Source organism: Myotis yumanensis, unplaced genomic scaffold (genome assembly GCF_028538775.1).
Source record: "Myotis yumanensis isolate MYYU_CA2020_CCGP unplaced genomic scaffold, mMyoYum1.0.hap1 SCAF_3, whole genome shotgun sequence".
Classification (NCBI taxonomy): domain Eukaryota; kingdom Metazoa; phylum Chordata; class Mammalia; order Chiroptera; family Vespertilionidae; genus Myotis; species Myotis yumanensis.
In genome coordinates this window covers 59,789,334-59,810,662 of record NW_027223754.1, presented here as the reverse complement: position 1 = coordinate 59,810,662, position 21,329 = coordinate 59,789,334, and the positions used below count along the sequence as shown (strand labels likewise).

The following is a 21,329-nucleotide window of genomic DNA, read 5'->3' as shown; positions in this document are numbered from 1 at the left end:
TATTGTTAGGCCATGATTGCTTCCATTTAACTTGTCAGCCGAAGGAAGAAGATACTATGTTACATATTTCGTGTATATTTCTTTTTTAAAAACAATTTGATATAATTCCATTTTAGTAAGTTTTTAAAAAATATGTTATTGATTTCAGAGAGGAAGGGTGAGGGATAGAGAGATAGAAACATCAATGATGAGAGAGAACCATTGATTGGCTGCCTCCTGCAAGTCCCACACTGGGGATCAGGCCTGCCACCTAGACATGTGCCCTGAATGGGAATCGAACTGTGACCTCTTAATTCATAGGTGGACGTTCAACCACTGAGCCATGCCAGCTGGGTGCTTTTTTTTTCCAGACAAGAGCTCTTGCTCATTTTATTCAGTGATTTCTATTCAGGAAATGTCAATATAATCTGCTTTAGGTAGAAACAACACAGACAAAAAAGAAATAAAATATCATTGTATGCCTGTTACTGAGTGTTCTCATATGTTGTTTTTAAAAAATACATTTAAAAAGTGCCATTTATGATGCTCTGCAGTATTTTACAGTATTAAATTATATGACTTAATTTCATATAATTAAAATTTTTAAATTCTCAGATTTTTTTAAAGCTGGAAGAAAAGTAGTAAATCATCAAGACTAAATGTTTCACTTTATAAACAAGGGAATTGAGGTTCCAAGAAGTGAAATGACTTACCCAAAGTCACCGAGACTAGAGCTGGCAACCTCTCAAGTCGATTATTCTTTCTTTCTTCCTTGATGCCTGCTGTTCCACTTTCAACTTGTACTGTCATTTATCAAGCTTTCTCTAAAATACTATCTATAACAGAACATCTAGCTGGATAAGATGTTGAGTGTTTTTTGTTTGTTTTTCAAAAGAAGGCTTTGATTAGTAATATTTCACTCCTTTAGGAAACACGTGTAATACTGTCCCTATTTATTTCAATTCAGTCAAATGTCCCTGGATGAATTCTTAGGTATATACTCAAGGGAGCAGGTTAAAACACACACACACACACACAAAAGAGGTATTATTTGCCTTGTCCAACTAAGAAAGGAAATTTCATGGCAGATTTTATTAATCAGAGTGATCAAACAGTTAAATTGCAGCCTATATTTTGTTCCTAGAGAATTTGAATAATCAATTCCACCAGTCTGCTATGCATATGAGGATATGTAAATATTTTAGATGTGCACTTACAGAACCTATGGCATATACCCTGATACCTTGGTTATATATTTCCACTTTACCTGCTTTTAATCAATATTCATTTATGGTCTTTTTCTAGATTATGGTTGATTAAAAGTGCTAGACCACATAAATACAAGTATGACCATACGTTGCTTTTAAAAATAAATGATTGCCAAGTAACGTGGTCTAAGTAAAATGTTCTCTTTTTTAATTATGTAGTCCTCCTCGCCATCCTCATCACAGCCTCATTGTAGCCACTGCAGAACGAAGGCCTCATCATTGTGTCACCATGCATCCCTGCCCTGGGTCAAACGTAACCATGTAGACCCTGCAAAGGCTACCAGTCCATCTCTCCGTCTTCGTCGCTGGCGACCCTTCTTGCGCCTACCATCTTTGGGTCTCCATTCTGTTGTAAGTGTAGCCAATCTTCCATCTCTTCTTCCAGTGACAAGGGCAGTCCATTTTTTCCCTTAAACTTCTTCAGTCTTCAAAATGCTTTTCTCTTGGTTCACTCAACCATTAGTTTTCTCTCCCAGTAAGATTGCAAGCATACCTCCATGCTTTGCAGTCTAGCTTGACTTTCACCAATGCCTTGGTGAAATCCATCTTTCCACTTCATATCCTACCAATGCAAGAATGCCTGCCTTTTGATGAGTGTTAATTAACATTCATGATAATGTTTACGTTCCTATCATTCATTAAAGTGAATATGTATTCTTTTACCCTTCATCTTTCTGATTTCATTTAGTTGACTCAGGTCAACAAATGCTGTGTACCTTCTGAGTTCTATACCATTTCTTACTTTTTTTTTCATGTTTCTAAACATGACTTTAGGCTCTTGTCATGCTCTGGGGTGCTTTACTTACTCTATCCTTAATCTAATACTTCATGGTGTAGGGTGTTTCATCTAAGCTATTTTTTCTTGAGGTGGCTCAGGTACTTGGTTTAATCTTGATCCAATCTTCCCTGCCTATTCAGTTTAAAGAACATCTTTCCAAGTAAGAGGCGAAGGTTTTTTCCTTGTGAATTGATGTAGGCTTCCCACAAATTTTAGGATTTCTCCTTCTTGAGTAGATAATATTAGCAAACTATTTAAAAGTGTGTATATATGTTCTTATAATCTTGCTAATTTTCTTAAATGTTGAGGTTGATGATGGAATTCTAATTATTTTCATAATTGAAATAAACTGCAGGTTTCAGCAACTACAGCTCTTGTCTTTCTGATGTTTTAGACTGTTAGTGGCAATAACTATGGATTGGTTGAGCCTACCTAGAGATGTTAAATCTGAGAGATTAGTATATGCCATACACTTATAAGAAACTTGACACTTCTATAAATCATCATGACTTTCGAAGCCAGAGGAAGTCTGATTACACATAATGTTTAATGCTTAAAGAAAAATTGGTGTCAAACATTCTTTCCTCCCTTTACTTACTCTTCTAGAGCTATATTCAAATTCTGAAGTGGAGTCCTGGCACTTTTCCTTAAACATCTGCTTCCTCCAAATAGCAGTATGGTCATCAAAAGAGCCTTTGATTTTTGCTGAGTATCAACAAAACTACGGTGTCTCTATGTTTCATTATCCTCATTGGGTCACAGTGTGTATTTGTCATTTTATTCATTTATCATATTTGTTGTTTCCCTACTGTGTCAATTTGTACAGTAGGAGATATAAGGTGAATTAAATGATCAGAGTAAAACCCTAATTGTAAAGTCTGTCGTAGGCACAATTGATTCTAAATATGAATAAATTCCTTTGTACTTAAAATTATTCTAAATATAAATGAGCATATCATAAAATTTGTTTTTTCCAGGTTTATGTGTTTTTATATAATTTGATCTTTGCTCAATATTAATTCCATTGCTTTATATCTTCATAAATATTTTCATAGCCTAGTGGTTAAGAACACAGAATGACACTGCCTGGATTTGTGATCTAGAACATGTTACTTAATGCCTCCATGCCTCAGTTTTCTTGAGAGTAAAATGGGTATAATTATATTACCCACCTTGCAGGGTTTAAATGATAATTAATTGGTCAGTACATATAAAGACTTAGAACAGTGCCTAATATATATTAAGTACCATACAATTACTAATTAAATTTCAACCGTACCTTTTTATAATTTGAAATATCTGTTTAGTATTTACTTTCTATCTAATTAATTTGTTATATTACTTTTTAATTATTTGAGATAAGTATTTTATTCTAAATTAGGGAACTTTATAAAAAATAATATATATAAATGTAGGCAAAAATGATCCAAATCTATAGCTTCTGTTTTTTGCCCTTTGTTTATTATATGTTGGTCATTTTTTTTAATGAAAAACTTATTGGAATTTGCTTTTTATTTATTCTTGTTTTGGGGTGGAATCATTTTTAAGCAATGAATAATTACAGGTTTTTAAGCAATGAATAATTGCACTTTTCAGATTACATGTAGACAAAAGGAAAAGGCTCATAGCAAGTACTGCCACACAATTTTGAGTCACTAGATTTAGTGATTTCTTACATTTTGTGATAATGTAGTATTAATATTATAATAATATAGAATGTTTAGTATCACTTAACAATTTACAAAGTAATACATTTCATTTAAACCTCAAAACAGATAACAAAATCAGTGTTTACAAGGATTGAGTATATATGTTCATATCTCTGACTCCAATTATACTACTTTTATCTCTAGCACAGTTGTATTTACTGGCAAAATACGAAAAATGGAAGCTATAAGATGCAATATGCTTAGAAGAAATGGTGTTAAAATATTTTAAAATTTTTGAAAACATAGATCAAAAGATTTAAAATACTTGATATCCTGTTGGAGAATCGTATCTTAAAATGAGAAAACCAGACCTTTTCCTAGTTGGATAAACAATTCTCTCTGGCATTTTTTATAGAATTGAATTTATCATTTGTAGAATTGCCTAGGTTTAGCCTTGAAAATTTGAATTCTCTTTTGGTCATTGGTATTAGATTGAGCAATCAGTAATACATTTGATTCTCTGACCAGGAAAGTAAGGGAACTCATGGTTACCATCTTTAATTATTTGAAGAAACATCATGCTCAGGAGCTATTAAACTTTTTAAAAGATGATGGAAAACACTGGGAAACATATTTTAGCTTCAGTACGAGGGTCAAAGATGGAATGGATTGCTTCAAAGTCTAGTGACAGTTCCCTGTTGTTGGAGGGTCTACCAGAAGTACGGGCTGTGGTAGGGAGGAGATTAACAATAATCTAGGTGACTTTGATTGCTACCAACTTCGGAATTCTTTAGTTCTATGTTGAAGTTAGGAAGAGCTAGTTTGCCACATCAATTTTTGTTGCTGTTCTCTCATTCATAAACTTGAAGAGAATAATTTCTGAAGAATAATGTGAGATTACATGAGTCACTCTATTTGTAAATGTTTTAAGAGCGTTCAGTAAATCCAAGATAATGTTTCTTCTGTATCTTTCAATTTCTGCATCTGAAAACTTCATATTACAACTACTTAAAATTATGTAATTACTAACGAGTTAAAAAAAATACACATTTTAGAGTTAAGCTACTATTGTGTTACAGGATGTTAGGTAATATGAGAAGTAATTTGACTTATGCCTTGTGAAAACTTTGTCTCTAAAATGTGTACTTGCATTTAACACTGATGGTACTTCATTTCACACCATTTAGATTTGATAAATAGCTAACACATATTTGTGTTAATTGTGTAGTTACTGTGTATTAAAGACAGTGTGAGTGAATCATGTATTGACTTTGCATAAGTTACTTGAATGTTTAACAAATGTAGCAGATGTTGCTCATGAAAATTGAATTTGGTAAGCCAAAATAGTTTTTATTTCAAAGCGTTTACTAAGAAAGCAAGAGAAAAATTATAGGCTACAGTTAGTTGTATTTTAATTTGCTCTTATCCTTATTTTCCCCCTTTAATCTTTTGGGATATTTTCCTGCGTCTATTAATTTAGAAACCTTTTGAATGTAGGATGAGTAAAGGTACTTTACTCTAAAACTCTTTATGTTCTATTTTTTTAAAAAGTAATATTATCAAGGGTCAAGTTATTAAGGGGAGAACTCACTTTCTTGAAGTCTTAAAACTTAAAGAGAGTTTTTAAAACTCTGTTTATGCTATTAAAATGTAAAAGATTTTCTTTTTCAAATTTCAAAAATTAGACAAATCACTTTATGCATTCATTTCATTCAGAAAGTGTACATTGCACATTTACTATATACCAGGCATTGTGTGAAATGCTGGGCTTTTGAAGGTGAACAAAGCTTTAGGGTATTTAGATTGTTGAGATTAAGAAAAATGTGCTTGTAGTTGACATTTTTCTTGTTGATGGGTGAGCACGTTGTTATAAACGTAAACATATTTACTCATTATCCACTATATCAAAGGTTAAGCCTTTAATTATTTTGGATAAATGTTCTCTGATGTGATTTGATACTTGTATGTGTTTACATGTACTTGCTTGATTTGTTTGACTATAAACATATGTAATATGTATGTTTCCTCCTATTGCAGGCACCAAATATAGATGAAAAAGTAGATCTTCATTTTATTGCATTAGTTCACGTAGATGGGCATCTCTATGAATTAGGTAAGAACTTTAAAAATTTACTCTGGGGAGAGAAATTGGAAATGAAAAAGTCTGTATTTATGATAAACAGGATTGCTGATATTTATTATTTACTTAAATTAATTGCCTTATAGCATTGAATTGGCATAATGAAAGTTTTTCATTTAAGACTTTTTGCTAGAAAATATCAAATTTTTCTTTGGTGTTCAAGCAACTTACAATTCAAGAATGTTTGCATACCACCTTTACATTTTAGCAAAGCAGTAAAGTAAAAGTCATTATAGGAAACTCCTGTAAATCACTCCCAGCACTGTTTACTAAATTATTGAGATAGATATCATCAACATCTGCATGAGCCATTTTGATTCTGAAACTAGTTTTAAGACATAGTGTAATATTCGTGTCTAGTTTTTATATTTGGTAATGAGTATTACTAGTTTTCAGGCCTTTGTGTTATCCCTTTGTATTACATCTGACTTTTTAAAAAAATGTGTTTTTATTGATTTCAGAGAGGCAGGGAGAGGGAGAGACAGAAACACCAATGATGAAAGAGAATCATTGATCGGCTGCCTTCTGCCCACCCCCAACCAGAGATTGAGCCCACAACCTGGGCATGTGCCCTGACTGCGAATCTAACCATGACCTCCTGGTTCACTGAGCCACACTGGCTTGGCTACATCTGACTTTTTAAAAGTCTTTACAGGAGTCTGTTTTCTGACAACAACTTTCTAAGGCATTTGTCAAACTACACATGATTAATTACTTAGTATTTTGGCACTTAGTTTTTAAAAAGTTTAACTATAGGTAGATTATTTCAGGGACTATTTGGAGGAAATCTTCATAATTTTAATTGTTTCATTTAGATAGAGAACTTCTTATGACTCTGTCATAATTGATCTATAGTACTTTAGTACTTATGAGTCCTTCTTGTTCTTCTCCATGAGACCTTCTTGTGTTAAAAAAAGAGGGGGGGTAAATAAAGAAAAAAAAGTGAAGTACTTTTCAATATTAACTTGCCACTTCTAATTTTCTTAACTTATTTAAAGACAGAGTTTTTAAAATTTTTGTTACAGATTGCATTCAACACTTTCTTGTACTAGTTTCAGGTGTACAGCATAGCTGATAGACATTCATGTAAGTTAAGGACAAAGAGTTTTGAAAGAACTCAGATTACAACTGCAAATGAGGTCCATAAAATTTAGATGGATTTTGTGTTTGAAATATGCTAACAAAATTGTATAATTTATTAAAAAGAAATTGTTCTATTAAAGGGGAAAAGGAAAGGAAATAACAGATTTATAAAAATTGATGGTGGCCTTCTATAGTCAAATGATTTCAGTAGGAATCAAACTAAAATGAAAAGAAATTGTTATGGGAGTATATAACAGACCTCAGAGCTTCACTAATTTATTCCATATATATTTGCTAAGTCAGTCTATAAAAATTATATAGAGATAAAGTATAATAGTGATTGGGGATTTCCGTTGTGTGACTGATTGCTGGAAACTTTATTTCCACTCTGAATAATAAAGAATAACTAGTAGAAATGGAAATAAAGAGAGTGCTGAGACTTTACCGGACACATTCTGTTGACTTCAAGGAAGTAGATTTAGAAAAGGCCAGAGAAATGATACATATTATCCATAAGCAGGGACTAAAAAGTAATGGTGACTTTCAGGATGAAACAGTAATAAAATAAACAATAACATTGAAAAGATACTTAGAAAAAATAAATCTGTGATCAATGGGAAGCAAAGAGTTGTCTAAAAAACTCAATTTGACTAGTTAGCTAGCAGTAGAAAGAAACATATATCAAAGGTAAACTACATATGAAGAATGTCCTATTTTGTAGCATGCCAAGATCAACACAAAAGTATTTTAAAATTGGTTTGAAGTAAGAATAGCAGAAAAGAAAGGCAGAACTACTGAGATCTTGTTCGTTTTAGGTGTTCTTTAGCAAGAATGATCAGTACGGCTGATGGAGAATTAGAGCCCTTTGGAGATAGCAATCTTTAAAGGAGTTTAAAGAACTTCAGTTCTAAAGAATAGTCATAATCTTTGATATATCAGAGCAGGGGGATACTTATAAGACAAATGTGGATGGGCAGTTGCAAGGGAAATTGACAGTAATCCTGATATAGATTCCTAATAAATTCAAAAGGAATCTTGAACAAGAGGAGAATTGAGTTATTGAATAAAAAATAGTAGATGAGTCCTAACCGGTTTGGCTCAGTGGATAGAGTGTCAGCCTGCGGACTGAAGGGTCCCGGGTTCGATTCCAGTCAAGGGCATGTACCTTGGTTGGGGCACATCCCCAGTGTGGGGTGTGCAAGGGGCAGCTGATCGATGTTTCTCTCTCATCGATGTTTCTAACTCTCTATCCCTCTCTCTGTAAAAAATCAATAAAATATATGGAAAAAAATTGTAGATGGCATGATACTATAAATAACCCCAAAGATTCCACCAAAAAACTATTAGAACTGATAAATTAATTTAGTAAAGTGCAGGATGCAAAGTTAATATTCAGAAAGCGATTGCATTTTTATACACCATTAATGAACTATCAGAAAGAGAAATTAAGAAAACAATTAACTTTACAATTGCTTCAAAAAGAACTCAATACCTAGGAATAAATAATAACCAAGGAAGAAAAAGGTCTGTACTTGGAAAATTATAAAACATTGAAGAAAGAAATTGAAGAAGATACAAATAAATGGAAGCATATATTGCACTCATATATAGAAAGAACTAACATTCTTAAAATTTCCATACTACCAAAAGCAATCTATAGACTCACTGCAATCCTTATCAAAATACCAATGGCATTTTTCAAGAACTGGCATGAAAACAGATGCATACATCAATATAACAGAATATAGAGTCCAGAAATAAACCCACACCTATGTCAATTTATGACAGAGGAGGCAAAAATATATAATGAGGTAAAGATAGTCTCTTCAATAAATGGTGTTAGGAAAACTGGACAGGTACATGCAAAAGAATGAAACTAGATCACTTTCTTAACACCATACACAAGAATAAACTCAAAATGGATTAAAGACTTAAATGTAAGATTCATAAAACTCCCAGAAGAAAAGATAGACAGTAAACTCTTTGACATTGCTCTTAGTAATATTATTTTAGGTATATTTCATCGGGCAAGGGAAACAAAACAAAAAACACAAATGGGACTACATCAAACTAAAAAGTTTTTGCACAGAAAAGGAAATGATCAACAAAATGAAAAGACAGCCTACCGAATGGAAGATATTCGCCACTGGTACATCCAATAAGGGGTTAATATCCAAAAGATATGAAGAACTCAACACAAAAACCCCCACAAACACTCCAATTAAAAAATGGGCAGAGGACCTGAACAGACACTTCTTCAAAGAGGACATACAGATGGTCAGTAGACATATGAAAAGATGCTCAAAATCACTAATCGTGAGAGAAATGCAAATTAAAACCACAATAAGTTATCACCTCACACCTATCAGAATAGCTATCAAGCCCTAGCCAGTTTGGCACAGTGGATAGAGTGTAAGCCTGTGGACTGAAGGGTCCCAGGTTCGATTCCCATTGGGGGCACATGCCCGGGTTGTGGGCTCGATCCCCAGTGGGGGGCGTGCAGGAGGCAGCCGATCAATGATTCTCTCTCATCATTGATGTTTCTATCTCTCTCTCCCTCTTCCTTCCTCTCTGAAATCAATAAAAATCTATTTTAAAAAATAAAATTAAAAATTTTTTAAAAGAATATCAATAAATCAACAAACAAGTGTTAGTGAGAATGTGGAGAAAAGGGAACTCTCATAAACTCTTGGTGGAATACTATAGAATACAGTATGGAGGTTTCTCAAAAAATTAAAAATAGAACTACAGTATGACCCCACAATTCCACTTCTGAGTATTTATCCTATTAAATCCAAAATACTAATATGAAAAGTATATGCTTCTTTATGTTCATTGCAGCATTATTTACAATAGCCAAGCTATTGAAGCAACCTCAGTGTCCATCAGCGGACGATTAGATAAAGAAGGTGTGGTACATATATACAATGAAATATTACTTGGCCATAAAAAAGAATGAAATCTTACCATTTGCACTAACATGGATTGACCTAGAGTGTATTATGCTAAGTTAAATAAGTCAGAAATACAAATACCATGTGATTTCACTTATATGTGGAATATAAAAAAAAAAACAATAAATGGAACAACAAATCAGAAACAGATTCGTACTTACAGAGAACAAATTGATAGTTGCCAGATGGGAAGGGCATTGGGGGCTGTGTGAAAAATGTGAATGGATTAAGAAGTACCATTGGCAGTTACAAAATAGTAACAGGAATATAAAGTACAGCATCTATATAATAAAAGCCTAAGCGACGGTTCTGGCAGAACAACCAGAACGACCAGTTGCTATGATGCACACTGACTACCAGGGGGCAGACGCTCAACGCCAGAGCTGCCCCCTGGTGGTCAGTGCACTCCCACAGGGGAAGTGCTGCTCAGCCAGAAGCCAAGCTCATGGCTGGTGAGCGCAGCAGCAGTGGCAGGAGCCTCTCCCAACTGTGTGGCAGTGCTAAGGAGCAGCGAGCCGGTGGGCGCTAAGGAGCAAGGGGTCCCAGATTGCGAGAAGGATGTCTGACTGCCGGCTTAGGCCCATGGGGAGCGGGCCTAAGCCGGCAGTCAGACATCCCCCAAGGGCTCCCGGACTGCGAAAGAGTGCGGGCTGGGCTGAGGGGAACCCCCCGAGTGCACGAATTTCGTGCACTGGGCCTCTAGTAAGAAATATAACCAATAATATTGTAATAACTGTGTATGGTGCCAGGTGGGTATTGGAAATATCAGCAGCAGTACTTTGTAAAGTATATGATTGTCTAACCACTGTACTATACTCCTGAAATTAATATAATATTGAATGTCAACTGTAATTGAAAAAACATTTTTTTTTTCAAAAAGATTAAAGGAATCAAAAAGAAAATGGTAATTAAGAGAACACATATGGTTTTTAAAAAAAAATAATTTTTAAGTAACCATATTTTTTTGTTTGGTTAATTTTTGCTTATATTTTTTCTTTAAATGTGGTATCTATTAGTCCAAGTCTATTACTACATATACAGTCGGGCCTTGACTTACGAGTTTAATTCGTTCCGTGATGGAGCTCGTAACTCAAATTACTCATATGTCAAATCAAAAAGTGAACGAGTGAGACACGTGATGCTGGGCTGATGTTGTGGCGTTCACTGTGACGTTCGCTGCACCAACTAGTGGTGGGGTATCTGAAGCTGGCTCGTAACCCGAATTTTAGCTCGCAACTCAAAGCAAAAAATCGGCCGAGAGAGGGCTCGTATCTCGAAAAACTCGTTAGTCAGGACACTCGTAAGTCAAAGCCCCACTGTACATATTGATTAAAAATTTTATTATATTTAGAAACCATAGTGTTATAGAAGGGATTGTGTTTTATGAGTTTTACTTGAAGTGCCACTTATAAGACATCTGAGGTGATAAATTTTGATGCACAGGATGGGGCAAAAGTAAATTTACAGTTGTAAGTATGCAAAACACAGAGTTCTTGTATTATTATTTATTAGTTATTGTAATATTTTCCATTCGAACATTTGTAAACCTACTTTGTGTAGAGTTATCAGTTACCTTTGGGTAGCATGAGTTTATATAATTCTAGACTTTTTCATAATATTGAAAAATTACTAGTTTATTCAAGTGACTATAGTTGCAGTTAGTTATTTTTGCTGGTCAGTAAAGTAATCCTAGTTTATTTAGATTATTATTCTATACTACTACCTTGAAGGTACACAATTAGTAGTAATATATAAAACTTGGGATGGCTCCCTTTTGTTAATGTAAACATGTCAGTCTTAGAAGCCTTCTGATTTAACTCTTAAAGTGAAGAAATAATTTTTTTTTTCATATCTCTGAGGGTAAAAACAGGTCCTAACTTAAAAAACTGACTTATTTTTCATATTCTTTTTAGGAAATTAAATCAAGCCAATATGTATTTATAATAAATTCTGTTTATGAAGATAATTTAGGCTTTCAAACATGGAAGCAAGGTTCTAATAACTTTACTGTAATTTAAGAACTTTTAATGTTAAAGAATATTCATAGGTAGTACATTTAAAATATTTGTTTTAGGACATATTATTTTAAATAATCATTTAACTTTTGCCTCACTCTGAGAGGAGGAAAGTGGAAGGTGAAAGTACATTATCTTGTACAGACAGCTAAACATTCAACTGTTTGTCTATTTTTTATAGATGGACGGAAACCATTTCCAATTAACCATGGTGAAACTAGTGATGAAACGTTATTAGAGGTAAGAGTAAAACTTGGCCCACTTTAAGTGTTATTAATGTTCTGGTTATCTTTGAAACATCTCTAAAACTCACTTTATAACATTTTATCTATATTTGGATACTTCCTTGTCCTTGCTCTCTTGAAAAAATCCAAAAAGAAAAATTTGAACTAGTGTTAACCTGTAGCAAATAAAGAAGTTTTCAGAGTTCTTTGTGTGAACAAGTATCAAATTTGAAAAAGGCAAGAATAGTTTTGCTCTGGCTGAATGGCTCATTTGGTTGGAGCAGCCGTGGGCAAACTACGGCCCGTTTGAAATGAATAAAACTAAAAAAAAAAAAAAAAGACCGTACCCTTTTATGTAATGATGTTTACTTTGAATTTATATTAGTTCACACAAACGCTCCATCCATGCTTTTGTTCCGGCCCTCCGGTCCAGTTTAAGAACCCATTGTGGCCCTCGAGTCAAAAAGTTTGCCCACCCCTGGGTTGGAGTGTCGTTACATACACCAAAAGGTTGCAGGTTTGATTCCCAGTCAGGGCACATACCTAGGTTGGGGGTTCTGTCCCCATTTGGGGACATATGGGAGGCAACCAATCGATGTTTCTCTCTCTCCCTTCCTCTCTCTAAAAATTAATAAAAACATATCCTTGGGAGAGGGTTTAAAAAAGAAGAAAAAGGCAAGAATAGTTTTGAAAGAGTTGCACATTGTATCCCATATTTCATTAGATTCATGATATCATCATTTGTATCTTGATCATGATTTTAGAGATTTTTAAATTTATAAACATTGTATGGCTTAGAATCAATGAAATGTAATTGTCAAGTTAAAAGTTTCTTAAAAGCATTTTAAGAAAGAATACTTACTGTATCTTATACTTTTGGACTAAGCTAACTAGGCCACGAAATGTTCGTTCTTCTGGTGTGCTTTTAGTTATTCTTCATTTGGAAAAACAAGTGTGCAGTATAACATTAGTATGAACTAGGAAAGTATGAAACACTTACGATTTGCAAGTAAAACACATGTTTATAAACTGAAAATTTGTATTTTTCCCCTATAGGATGCCATAGAAGTTTGCAAGAAGTTTATGGAACGTGACCCTGATGAATTGAGATTCAATGCAATTGCTCTTTCTGCAGCATAGTTTGTCAATAATGGAAACACCGAGTACTGTATTATTTGCAACAAAAATTCCGTTTCTGCTGCCATACACTGTCTCAAAAATTTTGATATTTTCATTAACTTGACTGATTAAACTTTATGTGAATTAAACTTTGACTTAATCTGTTTTATATACTTTGTCCTGAATTAAAGCTGCATTTCTTTTCTTCCCTTTCTTTCCTTTGAAGGATTTAGCTTAGTTGATGACTAGCAATAACCTTCTTATTCTCGTTAAAGTTTTATGGTAAGTTTTGTATTGGGACACAGACACAGTTTCCATCTGCATAGTGTGTATATACGGTGTCCCAAAAACATGTATGCACACTTTTAACAGCTGATAGCTCAATTGATGTTTCTTTCTTTTCAGCCAGACTAAGCTTTGAACAAAGAAAATTCATCCTAAATGCTATTGGAAGTTTGAAAATGCAGTTGAAGTCCAAACATTGTCTTTATAATTGTTCAGAGTGTATATATATTTTGTATACACCCTGTGTTCCCAAAAATGTATACATACTTTAACTACTAATAACTCACTTCAAATTCATTCCTTTTCAGGTTTAACTGATTGAAATATGGGTGAAGCTTTGAACAAAGAAAATTTACCCAGTAGACTTTTTTATGGGGATATATAAAAGGTAAAGTTTACTGTACAAAACTAGGAACAGTCAGCGAATGGAGAGGACACAAATACCGAATGAAATGATTCTTGATGTTTGTGATTTCACATTATCAACATTGCCTGGACCAGAACGGTCATCAGTTTGAAAACAGGCACTGACAAAAAAATTATTCATTTCTATAGATTCTTTTAAATTTTGAAAATAAACTGTAAATAAACACTGACTTTATAATCATTCAATGTGTGTATACACCTTTTGGGGACACCCTCTGTATATCATGTGATAACATTTATTTAGCAAACATTTGTTGAGCATCTAATTGCAATGATCAGGACAGCATTCTAGGTGCTGGAGTTACACCTGTGAGCACTGTTGACAAGTTCCATCATCATGGGGCTTATGTTTTTTGTGAGAAGAAACAAATAAAACACATTAATAAGATACATGCCAACAATAGATGCTATGCAGAAAATTAAAGTCAGATTTGTGTTAGACAGTCTGAGTGTCTACTTTAGATTTTGTGGTCAGGGAAGGTTTCTGTAAGGAGGTAACTTCGAAGTTGAGCTCTGAATAGCAAAAGTAGCCACTAATAGAAAGGTGGTGGGGAAGAAAAGAGGTAATAATTAATGCAGATCCCGAACTGTGTTGTAAGACTAGAAAGAAGATTCATATGATCAGAATACAGGAAGTAATGGAGAAAAAGGAGGGGATTAGTGATACAGAAATACAGGAAAAGGCATTGGATATATTACAGCTGCGATGTAAACCCTTGGAGGGTTTTAAGCAAGAGAGTGACCTGATTTGATGTATAATTTTAGGAGGTCACTGAATATTCTGTGGATAATATTTTGGGGTGGGGTAAGAATAGAGGTAGAGAGACTTGTGAGGAGCCCACTGCATTTGTCCAGTTGGAGATGATGGCCAAGTCGTGAAAGTACAGTAGTTCCCCTTATCTGGGGTTTTGCTTTCCACAGTTTCAATTAGCTATGGTCAAACACAGTCTGAAAATATTAAATGGAAAATTCCAGAAATAATCCATAACTTTTAAATTGTGCATTATTATGAGTAGCATGATGAAAACTCACACTGCCCTTCTCTGTCCTGCCTGGGCTGTGAATCATCCCTTTTTGTGCATCATATCCACGCTGTTTGCACTTGGCCTATTAGCCACTTAGCCTTCTCAGCAGTTCCACCATCATGGTATCTCAGTGCTTGTATTCAAAGGGCAAGAGAAGTGATGCTGGTAATTCAGATATGCCAAAGAGAACCCATAAAGTGCTTCCTATAGGTGAAAAGATGTGTATGTAGAGGAAAAACATATTTGCTGTCATCCACAGTTTCAGGTATCTGCTGGGGTCTTGGAACATATGCTCCATGGATGAGGGGGAAATGTTATAGTAGTAATTTAGCTAGAGGTCTACGAGTGGATTTGGGGCATGTTTTGAAGAAGGAAGGGTTTCAGTTGAGTCTGAAAGGATAGGTGGGAGGAAGTGGGAAGGTGGCAGGGTTATTTACAGAGCTGGGTCAAAAAAGGGTTGTGTGATGGCAATGTCCTTCCTATAGCATTTTGGGGGAGAGTATTGGTTACACAGGTGTATACATGTATGGAAACTCGATGAATTAATTGTTCATTTAAAATCTGTACTTCACTGTATATTCATTTTACCTTAAAAAAATTTTTAAAAAGCAGAACTGAATTGGGTTGGCTGGAATCAGTATAACTTTTAGGAGAAAGACTAAATTGGTCCAGAATGAAGCTCTTGATAAAATTGAGTGTAAATGTTTATATTGGATCCACTAAGTTATGTAGATTCCTGAGACAGTATCATGAGGTACGTGGTATTTTAGGAAAAGTAATAGGGCCGTGGCTTGCAGAATGGATTAGATCTTTGTTATTATTCTAAGTATGGTTGCATCAGTATTACCTGGAAACTTGTTAGAAATGAAGAATTCCAGCTCTAACCGGTTTGGTGCAGTGGATAGAGCGTCGGCCTGTGGACTGAAACGTCCCAGGTTCGATTCCGGTCAAGGGCATGTACTTTGGTTGCAGGCACATCCCCAGTAGGAGGTGTGCAGGAGGCAGCTGATCGATGTTTCTCTCTCATTGATGTTTCTAACTCTCTATCCCTCTCCTTTCCTCTCTGTAAAAAAATCAATAAAATATATCAAAAAAACAAAGAAATGAAGAATTCCAGACCCCACCTTAGACCTACTAAATCAGTAAGATCTTACTGCATTTTAGGTAAGATCCCTGAGTGAGTATACATATTAAGTTTGGGACTATACTGAGGAAGATTTACCAACTTTCTATGGTGAAGAGGGCTTGAATGAAGTGATAGCAGTAGGAATGGAGAAATAACCTGAAGTAATTCGATAAATTATGTAGCTGATGCTTTTGTCATGCCAATTAACAACCACCTATTATTATATTCTTTTGTTACATTGTTTGCATTTTGTATTCATATCTGTCTTGCATATTATCTTAAATATTTCTGAGCAGTTTTCTACCTGTTGCCCTGCAAGATTTCTCATACTATATGATTTCTTAATAGGGCCTTAATGGCATCTCACTAAGAATTTACATAGTTTCTCAGTATTTAGTATGAAAATACTGTCTTGGCCCACTATTAATGGATAAGAAAGGGTTGAGATTAAGTACCTTTTGAAAATATTGGGTTAAAGTTACTTTTTTAAAATGTAATTATATTAAGTGGGGATAATTGCAGAACTCAGTTTTTTAAAAAAAATTATTCTGTGTCTTATGAATATCATTTCTAAACATTTTATGGAACAACATTTAGAACTAGCATTCTTTTGCACACACTCTAGGATAACAGTCCTGCCGGGGTTCTTGTTCCAGCATCAAGAAGGGTTCAGCAATCTGGAGAAGGAGCTGTACATAACTTAAAGAGTCCAGAGACGAAATATAATTCTGAAAGGCATTGGGGGTCAGAGGAGCCTAGCTAAAGAAACTAAGATCTCCTTGTCTTAGGACCCCATGCTTTTTATTAACACAAATTGTCATGAGGTGAGGCAGAGATATACACTTCAAAGGGTAGGGTTTCATATACAGAGGCATTGTCAGAATAGGGGAATTAGCCTACGGCTATTCAAGTGTTTGGCCAGTAGGAGGCAATAACATGTAGATTAAGATGCCCTGAACTGTCTGGCAGCAAGCAAGCATCCCTTTTCAGGTTTGGGGAAATGCCTTTAGCCATTCCCAATAGGCGATAACATATGTGACTCAGCCCTTGTTGAGTCCCCAAATTCCATCAACCTTTTGATGAAACTCTCGCAATTATGACATGCTGGAATTGGCTTCTGGCACAGACCCTTGTGGAATATAAATCTTGAAAATTTTCTTTTGCTTCTCCCTTCTTAGGTTATATCTAGAATTTTAGTCCTTCTCCAACTCTATTTCTCTCAATACTTAGTTTAATCACTTTCTTAAAACTTAGCACTGATAGAAGAGATTAAATTTGTATGGAAACTTACAAAGAGACACTAAGAGTGATCAAGTTGTGGCTCATTTCTATATATTGCTGTTAATGACCATAATACATGCGGGGCAATGAAACTTAAATGGAAACTGAAACTTGAAATGATTTCACTTGGTGGACTTTTGGAAATTGACTAAACATCACCTTTCACCAGATGTAATGGTTTGCTTTATATTATTGAAACAGAGGAGCATTTATGAACTCCACAATATTTAACCCCTAATATTTTCCATGTTCATTTGTGATTAAAACCAAAGTTCAAACTAATATATCTTAAATGGAAACCATCATTCATGTATAAAAATTATTTAAATAAATCTGATTTATTTGTGTATAGTACTTATTAGGTAAACTTTATCATTGGGTTGTATATGACATATAACCTGCTTGTTTAATTTAAACAGTTTAAGAGAGATTTTCAGCCATTAATTGTCTTTCAAAATAAAGCATCTATAAGTTTAAGATTCTTGCCCTGCTGGTGTGGTTCAGTTGGTTGGAGCATCCTCAGGCCCATCAAAGGATTGTGGGTTCGATTCCCGGTTAGGGCACATACCAGGTTATGAGTTGGATCTCTGGTTGGGGCACGTGTGAAAGGCAACTGATCGATATTTCTCTCTCACATCTATGTTTCTCCTCCCTATTTCTCTAAAATCAACATTTTTAAAAAAAGATTCTTATACTGGTACTTGCAAGAAAATTGTAAAGGGGGATAGTTTTGTTGCCATTGTAATTAGTTATTAATATTAATAATAGGAAGCAAAAGGAGGCCAGACATTATAAGCATGGTCATCTGGTCATCTTCACTAGGAAGCTGCAATTTCACTCTCCCCAGGGAACCAAGGGTCCATTTCCTGCAAATCAATAGGGGAAGGGACTGGACAAAGGGGAAGATGGGTGCATACAAAGTAAAGTTGGACTGATGCAGGGAAAATGCGTGTCTGTCAGTCTAACCTGGGAGCAAAGGTCATTGGCTAGAGGGGTGGGGCCCATGAAAATTTGGGAATACATAATCCCTAGACAAAGGAATTCTCTCTCTCTCTTGTTCCTCTGGCTTTGCTCCTGCTTCCATGCTCTCATCTATGTACCCTTCATACTCATGTGGCCCTAGAGGATGTATGGCCCATGGCCATGTGGACCCCACATGCAATGACCGCATCTGGGAACATAAGCTAACCTAGCCAGATGCTGGACAGGACTGTGTTAGGACTATAGGGCAGATGATCCTTAGTCACCATTTGTAGCTTCGCACCACAGGAGAACAAAGACCAGAAATCAGACCATACAAAGAATTAAACTGTCCTAAAGACACCTGATTGCACACCTGCATTCCATCCACACCAAGCTCACCAACTCAGCCTCCCACCATTGACTGCATATAAGGTTGAAACTCCAGCTCCTGTCGTCAACCCAGTGTTCCCTTGGCTCTGTGCCGTTCAGCCCTTCCCTTTGGGCATCCTATCCCCATCCCCTTTTCCTTAAATTCAATTTTTCTTAAATCACTGTCTGAGATGGCTATATAGCTTGCCCATGCACCACCATGTTAAACCTTTCGTACCGTGCAAATATGGGATGGAAACTGGGCAATGGCTTTAATCCTAGCTCTGCTAAAGACGAAATGGGACTTTTTCCTTGGCAGGATAGAGAGACATGGGATCTTGGAAACTCAGAGATTTAATTCCATGTATATAAATATCACTCATTCTCTCATGCAAGTCTCAAAAAATTCCTTTTCTTGTTACATTGCAAGAAGCCCACGTCCACCACCAACAGGTGGGGACACAGAGAGTTTCATCACTTTTTAAAAAAATTTATTGATTTTATAAATCAAATAAGAGAGGAAGAGAGAGAGAGAAACATTAATTTGTTGTTCCACTTATTTACACATTTGATTGCTTCTTGTATGTGCTCTGACTGGAGATCAAGCCCACAACCTTGGTGTATCAGGACAACGCTCTAACCACCTGAGCTACCTGGCCAGGGCCTAAGCTTTTCTATTTATAGAAATGTATTTCTTTTAGAGAAAGCCTATACACACACACACACACACACACACACACACACACACACACACTACCTGGGAAATAACATGTGCATGTGTATATATGTGTATGTACTATTGTATATGTATGTGCACTCATGCTCACATACATTCATACTTTGAATAGGCAAATAACTTTAGTCCCAATTTTCTGTATATTATTTAAATCCCTGACTGAGGAGGTGAGGTTTTGGCTCTGGGTGATCCTTCTCCATCTGCTGTGTAGTGGCTGCTGGCCTCGCGGGGAACAGTGGCCATGGACAGCTGGGGCGCTTTGCTCTCCTTCCAGCCGGAGAGGGATGTGGTGGGTCCTCCAGGGTGAAATTCCGGATTTCCCCGGGTCTTCCGGTAGGAGCCGTGATCAACTGTGCTGACAACACAGGAGCCAAAAATCTGTATATTATTTCTGTGAAGGGGATCAAGGGACGACTGAACAGACTTCCTGCTGCCGGTGTGGGTGGCATGGTGATGACCACAGTCAAAAAAGGCAAACCAGAGCTCAGAAAGGAGGTACATCCAGTGGTAGTAATTCGACAACGAAAGTCATACCGGAGAAAAGATGGCGTGTTTCTTTATTTTGAAGATAATGCAGGGGTCATAGTAAGCAATAAAGAGGAAATGAGAGGTTCTGCCATCACAGGACCAGTTGCAAAGAAGTGTGCAGATTTGTGGCCCAGGATTGCATCCATTGGTGGCAGCATTGCATGATTCTCTGGTGTATTTGTAAAGGAAAAACCAATTAAAAATTGGTGATATGAAAAAATAAAATATAAATATTTCTCTCTTTTCCACGACCAGCACAGCTAGAGAGCGGACAGGAGTCCTGAGTAGGGACAACGGGGGATTGAGAAAATGAAAGAGACAGACACAAAGACAGTAGGGAAAGCTGGGACCAGGTGGGACAGCTGTCCCCTGATGGAGAGACAGGGACCCAGAGCCGATACAGCATGTTTATTTTATACAATAAGATACCAGGAAGTTTTACTAAAGTTTAAGATAAAGAAAATATGTGCATCCTTGTGGCTTCTTTGTAATAGTCACTTCTGGATGGGTCCGGATAATTGTGTTTGTTCCTGGTGCCTGGCTGGATTTAGATAATGAAATCCACCCCCTGGCACCTGAGCTAAAGGTCAGACTGACAACTCACCTGCCTCTGGCAAGGTATGTTTCCAGGGCATGGCTCTGCCAGGCGCCACTGGCTTCAGATGACAATCAGCTCAGGGGCCTTTCCCAGGTGCTCTCTACAATAAAAAATAAAAAATAAAAAAATCCCTGACTGAAGTTAAAGTAAAATCACTTTGAAAACTGTGTCATCATTTTAAATGGTTTTTAGAGCTAACTTAGAAGGCTTTGTACACACATATAGCTTAATAGTTAATTTTTTTAAATTTTAAAACTTTATGCTTCAAAAGACAATACATCAAGAAGATGAAAGATCCTCTGAATGAAATAAAACACTTGAAAATAATATATGTGATAAGGGTCAAGTATCTAGAACAGCGATTTTCAACCTTTTTCATCTCGTGGCACACATAAGCTAATTACTAAAATTATGCAGCACAATAGTTAATGTTTTTTGCTTATAAAAGCCTGCTGTAAAATCTTAAAACGAAGTCCCTTGTGCTCGCAACAAAATTACAGTACAACTAAAAACCAGGTGTAGCATATGCTGAATTTTTCAGATCGCAGAAATAGAGTTTTATCATTTACTTTGCTTCTTTTGATTTCAAATTTTTGACCTCTTAAGTGCATAAAATATTGTGGTGTTGAAGGTTCCATGTCATGAAGGGCATTTATTTTTTTGGTGTCAATGATATCAGTGGATCAGACAAGTACACCATGCCTTAGTTTACGGTTATGTTTTTACTTGTTTTGTTTTTCAATAAAAGTTACTCTAAATCTTTCTCTTGACTTCTTTGTTTAG

The 21,329-nt window shown here is 35.6% G+C and overlaps 2 protein-coding genes across 4 annotated transcripts in view; both read left to right on the top strand.

Annotated features, from left to right (window-relative positions):
• Positions 1 to 13,358, top strand: part of UCHL3 (ubiquitin C-terminal hydrolase L3) — a 53,347-nt gene extending 39,989 nt beyond the window's left edge. The window contains exons 6-9 of one of the 3 annotated variants that reach the window (XM_070408933.1): positions 1,407 to 1,598; positions 5,712 to 5,787; positions 12,048 to 12,106; positions 13,147 to 13,358. In XM_070408933.1, the coding sequence (XP_070265034.1) occupies positions 1,407 to 1,598; positions 5,712 to 5,787; positions 12,048 to 12,106; positions 13,147 to 13,230 (411 nt within the window). In that variant the 3' untranslated portion in view covers positions 13,231 to 13,358. Of the gene's footprint in view, positions 1 to 1,406; positions 1,599 to 2,631; positions 2,787 to 5,711; positions 5,788 to 12,047; positions 12,107 to 13,146 lie in introns of those variants that run through there. The other 2 variants (XR_011470757.1, XM_070408934.1) reach the window with 2 other exon arrangements.
• Positions 13,359 to 14,558: 1,200 nt separating this feature from the next.
• Positions 14,559 to 20,113, top strand: LOC139006156 (large ribosomal subunit protein uL14-like). The gene is made up of 2 exons (XM_070408700.1): positions 14,559 to 14,628; positions 19,632 to 20,113. Exons 1-2 carry the CDS (start codon positions 14,559 to 14,561, stop codon positions 20,111 to 20,113), a joined length of 552 nt encoding a protein of 183 aa, XP_070264801.1.
• The last annotated feature ends 1,216 nt before the right edge of the window (positions 20,114 to 21,329 follow it).

What these genes read in the sequence shown, in the direction of transcription:
- LOC139006156 (XM_070408700.1), top strand. Translation starts at nt 14,559, where the DNA reads ATGGAGAAAAAGGAGGGGATTAGTGATACAGAAATACAGGAAAAGGCA. An exon ending in GGATATATTACAGCTGCGAT is followed by an intron (nt 14,629 to 19,631) that starts GTAAACCCTTGG and finishes TCTGCTGTGTAG; the next exon opens with TGGCTGCTGGCCTCGCGGGG.